Genomic DNA, 6,496 nt, shown 5'->3' with positions numbered 1-6,496 from the left:
TAGAGTTTGTCCCCGAGGGGATGCCCCTCTGTCCCCCTGACTGTCCATCCGGCTCCTCTCAGACCCCCCTGTGCCGGCCCCATGCTCCCTCCCAAGGGACGTGCCCAGCTCAGGGAGGGCGGGGCCAACCCCACGGAGTCCGACCCTGGCTGCCCCACTGAGAACCAGGCCGCTCCCTTTCAGGCCGGCTCCTCTCATCCTATAAAAATTACTGACTTTTTCTTGACCCGTAGGAATTCCTGTGACCACGGCCCTCCCATGAAGGTCCCACAGAAGAGAAAGCCCTTTGCATTTGCAGGTGTTTGTTGAACGATTTGGACTTCATGACACACTTACAGAGGAAAAGACATTTTATGGAGATTCCTAATCTTTCATTTTATTGTTTTAGATTTAAAATCAATAAAAAATAATCATTTCCCTCAAAGTTAAAAAATGATTCTGATAGTAATGAATAGAATGTTACTGCTGTGTATTTAGAACAAATCACTGATTTAAAATGAAAAGTAAATCAATCAGACTTTTAAAAAATTCCTTATGAGCTCATTTGTTGCTTTTTGCTGGTTTCTGTGGAACAAGTTGGAGATGCTGCACGTGATGCGTTTTCATTTCTTGAAGAAAGTGTTTTATGCGTCGTTCACCAGAAGACCCCGGCTGTTTAGAGAGATTGAGTCCATCCTTCAGTTTCCCTGATTCTGGATCGAGAAGGAGGAGGTGGAGGAAGCAGGGAGTGAGGCAGGTGGGAAGGTGAACAGAGCAGAGTCTGGGGCAGTCACAGGAGGGGGAGGAAAAGGGGCGCAGGAGGGGAGAAAGCAGAGGGAGGGACTGTGAGACCTGAGGGGAGGATGGAGCTGGGGCCCAGGAGGGAGCAGGTGACCCAGAGGCAGAGACAGGCCCAGGGAGAGAAGGGGAGGGGGGAACCTCACCCCGAGAATGTCCTGCAGCTTCTGACATTGGGCTCCTATGCTTATTTCCAGTTCAGTCCAGGTCTCAAAAGGCTGGCCCTGGTTGTCCACGAAGGTTTTCCAGCAGCCCTGAAGCTCTAGGGGAACAGGGAGGGAAAGGGGAGCTCCTTCTAGAGCGGGGAGGCCCAGGTCTCTGACTGCAGGGCAGTGCTGGCGAATCTCTGACATCACTGCTCTAGGGACACACCCTCCCCATCAGGATCTCCCTGCCCCCTTTCTCTCTCCTCCCAAGGCACTGAGCTCATCCCTCAAATTCTTTCTTCCACTGGAATCTGAGGGGCCCCTCCCCTTCTACCAGGAAGGACTGGGTCCTGATGGCACAGGGACCCACCTCCCCCTTCCCAGGAACCCTTCTCTCCCCTGAACTCTCTCCTCCAGGGCACTCCATCCTCTCCAGACCCAGCAGCTCCCATGCAGCCAGCTGACAGGAGTCCCCACCTGGATTCTCCTCCTGCCCCCTCTGTGTGCCCATTTCCCAGCCTCCCTGCCCGCCCACCTCCCACCTCAGGAGTCCCAGCTGACCTTCAACTGTCATGATGGCGAGACGGTCCACAGCGTCCCGCAGCCTGCGCAGCCCATCCTCATAGCCACTGACAAAGGTGTAGATGCGAGCAGCTGAGATGCACATCCTCACGTGGCTGTTCTCGCCCAGGAAGTCCACCAGTTTCTGGGCACAGTCAGGGCAGGGGCTCCAGGAGATGTAGCAGGTAAGTCTGTACTGCTTCCCCTCATCCAGGTGCCAAGAACGGACCCGATCCAGGAAGCACAACTCTGCATGTCTGGGTCCCTGAGCACAGAGGGGGGAGAAGAGGGACCTGTCACTTGCTGTGAACAGGGGAGGGTGGCACCAGAAAGAGGAAGGTGAGGCACTGGCCTCCAGCACAGGACTGAAGGGGCACAGCTCAGCGTCAGGGTGAACGCTATTTCAATGCAGGATCTACACGGTCAAAGGGAAGGCGACTCATGAATCACATAATATCAGCATCTACAAAGGGCAGATCAGCAGTGAGGACTTTGCTACATCAGCAAACCATGGCTCCCATGGCTCTGTAGCTGACCAGTCTTCACTTAGCCTGTTGATATTCCAATCACAATGAAATTAACATTAGCTTTGATTTTTTAAAGTTTTGCATTAATTATAGTTCTTTTTTCAAATCCTCACCGGGGGAGATTTTTTCCATTGATCTTTAGAGAAAGGGTGGAGGGGTGGACATGGGGTAGAGACAGAGAGAAACATCAACATGGGAGAGACACATCCACTGGTTGCCTACCCCACGCTCCACCACCCGGGGCCAGGGATCAAAGCTGCAACTGAGATAAGAGCCCTTGACCTGGAATCCTACCCCTGGCCCCTGGCTGTGCAGGCTGACGCTCTAACCACTGAGAAAACAGATCTGGGCTCCATGTGATTCACCTTGGTACAGAGTTCCCAGAGAGCCTCTATTTGTGCCCAAAGCCTATGCCTTCAGGAGCTGCCCATAGTCAGCCCCTGCAGGGAGACAAATGGCTGAGGGCAGCCCAGCCGGTGTGTCTCAGTGGGTTGAGCAGCGACCCATCCACAAACAGGTCACTGGTTCCATTCCTGGTTAGGGCCCAGGCCCAGGTTGCAGGCTTGATTCCCAGGTGGAGAGTGCTAGCGGCAGCCAACCAATGAGTCTCTCTCATCACTGATGTTTCTATCTCTCTCACTTCCTCTCTGAAATCAATAAAATTATTTTAAATAAGTAAATAAATATAAATAAATGAATAAATAAATATAAATAAATAAATAGCTGAGGTCAGAGGGAGGAGGCAGCTGAGCCCCCAAGGTCCTGGGCCTGATGCCACAGGGGTGGGTGCTTCCTCCAGACAGGGGAGCTGTCCCTCTGCCCCCCTACCTCCAGCTCCCGCCTGTGCACCAGCACCTCCACACGCTTCTACTCTGGGCTTCCCCTGTGCTGCGCCCAAGGGTGACACACTCTGTGGGAAGAAGGGCTGAGGGCACCGAGGCAGAGGTGGGGGAGACACGGGATGAGCGTCGCTGCTGGGCTCCCAGATTATGGAGATTAGTCCACCCGCCCAGGGAAGGATTTTCAACCAGGGGCTCAGTGAGGAGGAAGAGTCAGGCCCATGGAGCTGGCGCAGAGCCCTGGTGGCCGAGGATGGTACCTGGGGTCTCAGGAGGCGTCCTGGGCTCCGTGCAGCTGGCAATGCACTTGTGGGGACAGCACCCTGCCAGGCTCTCCCAGGAGTGACTGGAGGGAGCACCAAGGGGGAGCTCTGCTCTCTGGCCACAGGCTGCTCAGGCGGGGCCAGGGGAGATCGGCCCCTTTGTCCGGGTGCCTTTCCCTCTGGCCTGACCCCTCCTCAGAGGCACAGCAGGAGGAACAGGCTGACCCTGGAGGCTGGGCTGACCCTGGGCTGGTGGGCCCAGGCCCTGGGACACTGTGACTGCTTTCTTAAGTGGGGCTCCAAGCTGCCAATCACAGCAGAGTCCATCCTCCCTGCCTCTGGGCAACGCCACAGCAGCTGGGGGCCCAGGGACATTGCTCAGAGGACACCCCGCGGGCATGGAACCTTCTCCCCGAGTGTCCCGGGGCCCTGCCTGTCGTGCTCACTCACCTGGTTGCGCAGGAAGTCCTGGAGCTCCTCCACTGGGACCCATTTATCGCCCTCCCAGACCTCCACCTTGTGGCACATGTAAGTTTTTTTCTCCCAGATGTGACCGAAGTTGTCCTTAAAGGTGGTTGCATCCATCAGGGTCCTGTTGGCACAGTCAGGAGGAAGCAAGGCATGGGGCTCCTCTGGGGATCACCCCGTTCTCCTCCCCTGGGCACCCACATCCTGGCTAGACCCACAGATGATGGGTGTCCACTCACTTAGCTGGAACCACCTAACCTCCCTCTGACCCCTTCGGGGGCTCCTGGGGGAGTCAACCCAGTCCTTTTGTCAGGGCCTCCCCGGGAGCAGTGCAGGGGCTCAGAGCTCTGACGGGGCCTCTCCTGGCATCACCATCCTGCCCTCGTCCCGCTGACCCAGCCCTGCCAGGTGCAGCCCAGTGGCGCTCTTTCCTCTGCTCTTCCGGGTTAACCTGAGCCACATGGTGCATCAGGGGAAAGGGTGGCCCCATCGGGGAAAAGAGATGCCAAACTAGTCTTCTCAGATAACTCATGACATTTCCCTTCTCATCATGAAACAATCATGTCCTTTACAAAAACCAAAACATAAATCTGAACCTGACCTCCTAGGCCAGTGATGGCGAACCTTTGACACGCATGTCAGAGTGACACCCGAACTCATTTTTTTGGTTGATTTTTCTTTGTTAAATGGCATTTAAATATATAAAATAAATATCAAAAATATAAGTCTTTGTTTTACTATGGTTGCAAATATAAAAAAATTTCTATATGTGACAAGGCACCAGAGTTAAGTTAGGGGTTTGAAAATGCTGACACGCTGAGCTCAAAAGGTTCGCCATCACGGTCCTAGGGCCTCAGCTCAGAGAAGGAAGAATAGATTTCATGGAAGACGGAAGCAGAAGAGAAACAGGGACCCTCAAGGATGAGCCCAGGAGTGTCGCCTTTGTCCATGGAAGGCAGGTAGGACATCAGCTGAGGGGTCCTGGACATAGAAGGGCCATCAAGAGAGACGGGATAAGCAGGGCGTCCCCTGGGGAGAAGGCAAGTCCCCTCAGGGAGCCAGGAGGAGGGGCTCAGAAGCAGGGCTGCTCCAGGGGCGGGTGGTACCTGCCAGTAGGTGCTGGGTTGTCCTCCATGTCTCAGCTCCTTCACCGTCTCTGCTGGTCACGGACCATCCGCCGCCTGTGCTGCTTTCAAGGACTGAGGTGCCTTATATGCCATCGAGGCACCTGGAAGCTGCTGAGCTGACACTGCTTCACCTCACCCCTTCCCTAAACTCAGGCCACTCATCGCACCCACATGGCGTCATAGGAGAGGGAACTTTTCTGCCCAAATGTCTCATCCTGAGCCCTCAGGGGCAAGTTAGGTGTTGATTTCTCTGTTCTGACAAAGGCCCTGCCTGGACCAACCTGGGCCAGTGAGGTCCTATGAGGTGGGGTCACTCTGGGCAGAACGGCACAGCCAGGCAGGAGGCGAGAGCGCAGGTGAGAGGACAGGTGCTCCCACCTGAGGAGGGTCGGGGCACAGGACACGGAGCCCCCACAGGACAGGCCCCGGGTACCCATCCCAGACTCTCCTGCGGCCGCCAGTGCAGGGCATGGCCGGCCCCAGTGCAGGGACCTGCGGGGCTGAGCCAGGAGGGAGACTCTGCCCTGAGGGGAAGGGGAGGGCGGGACCACCGAGAACTGAGCTCCCCTTAGGAGCCACCCTGTAGGGGAAGGAACTGGACTGGGAGCCTTTGCCCGCCCATCACACAGAGGAGAACAGAGAGGCTCCCAGCAGGGCGGCCAGGATGGCCTGGGAGCAGAGGATGCAGGGTGTGCCCGCCTCAGGAAGGGGCACCGCTCATCCCCTCCACCCCCACCTGGGAGGAAAGGGGGGACTTTGTGTTCCAGGCTCATGTGTGACCGGCGCCCCAGGTGGTAGAGTTTGTCCTTGAGGTGATGCCCCTCTGTCACACTGACTATCCACCGGGCTCCTCTCAGACCCCCCTGTGCCAGCCCCACTTTCCCTCCCAGGGGACGTGGCCAGCGCAGCCCCGGGGTCTGTCCCCAGCGCACTCCCCTCGGCATGCTGGCTCCGTGGCTGTGGCTAATTCCCTTGCTTCCAGCTGGTGGTCCCACCGCTGGTGTCACAGATACGACAAAGATCGGGCTTGGCACACACCTGTGTCTGGGCAACGGGCCCGAAGGCTGCCCTGACTCACCAAACACAGACACACACACACACATACGCAAGCAGATGACATGCAGGAATCTCCTAGTTTCTCCAGACACACCCACCGGCCTCCGTCTGAGTGGCAGGAAGCAGAGGACGTCACCACTCCCAGGCTGGTTTACAAGAACTTCATCATCAATAAATCAGCTCCTCATCATCAAATCAGAAGACACGTTGTTGTATGTTTCTTTGTAATATTTTTTTTTTATTGATTTCAGGGAGGGAGGGAGATGGAGAGAAACTTAGAAACATCAATGATGAGAGAGAATCATTGATCGGCTGCCTCCTGCACCCCCCTGATTGGGGATCGAGCCCACAACCCGGGCATGTGCCCTGACGGGGAATTGAACCTTGAACTCGTTCCTCATAGGTCAATGCTCAACCACTGAGCCACACCAGCCGGGCAGGAGGCTGCTCTGTATGCGGCCCAGGTCTGCCTTCCCACAGGTGGCCTTCTGGCAGGAGGACAGGCTGAGGTGGGGAGCCCAGGGCTCAGCCATGTCCTCAGCTCTGAGCTACCCTCTCCGACGTCTCAGGTCCCCATGTCAGGGGCAAAGCCCTGAGCCCGGGGGTCCGGGTCGACGGGGCCCTGGCAACTGGGGGTCAGGTCTGCCTGGACCTGCATGTGACAGCGCAGAGAGTGGGAACCCCTCTTGTCATATAAGGCCACGTGTCTTCTACCTGCTCGTCCGCTTTCCC

At 56.4% G+C, this 6,496-nt stretch overlaps 1 protein-coding gene across 1 annotated transcript; it reads right to left on the bottom strand.

The window, feature by feature from the left end:
• Positions 1 to 452: 452 nt before the first annotated feature.
• Positions 453 to 4,798, bottom strand: LOC132226952 (DNA dC->dU-editing enzyme APOBEC-3G-like). The gene is made up of 5 exons (XM_059681518.1): positions 4,688 to 4,798; positions 3,564 to 3,705; positions 1,485 to 1,749; positions 919 to 1,039; positions 453 to 692 (listed from the first exon to the last, which is right to left on the bottom strand). The coding sequence occupies exons 1-5, from the start codon at positions 4,714 to 4,716 to the stop codon at positions 656 to 658; spliced, it is 594 nt and encodes a 197-aa protein (XP_059537501.1). The 5' UTR covers positions 4,717 to 4,798; the 3' UTR covers positions 453 to 655.
• Between the last annotated feature and the right edge of the window lie 1,698 nt (positions 4,799 to 6,496).

This window comes from Myotis daubentonii, chromosome 2 (genome assembly GCF_963259705.1).
Source record: "Myotis daubentonii chromosome 2, mMyoDau2.1, whole genome shotgun sequence".
Lineage (NCBI taxonomy): Eukaryota > Metazoa > Chordata > Mammalia > Chiroptera > Vespertilionidae > Myotis > Myotis daubentonii.
This window is presented reverse-complemented; position numbering and strand designations above follow the sequence as displayed.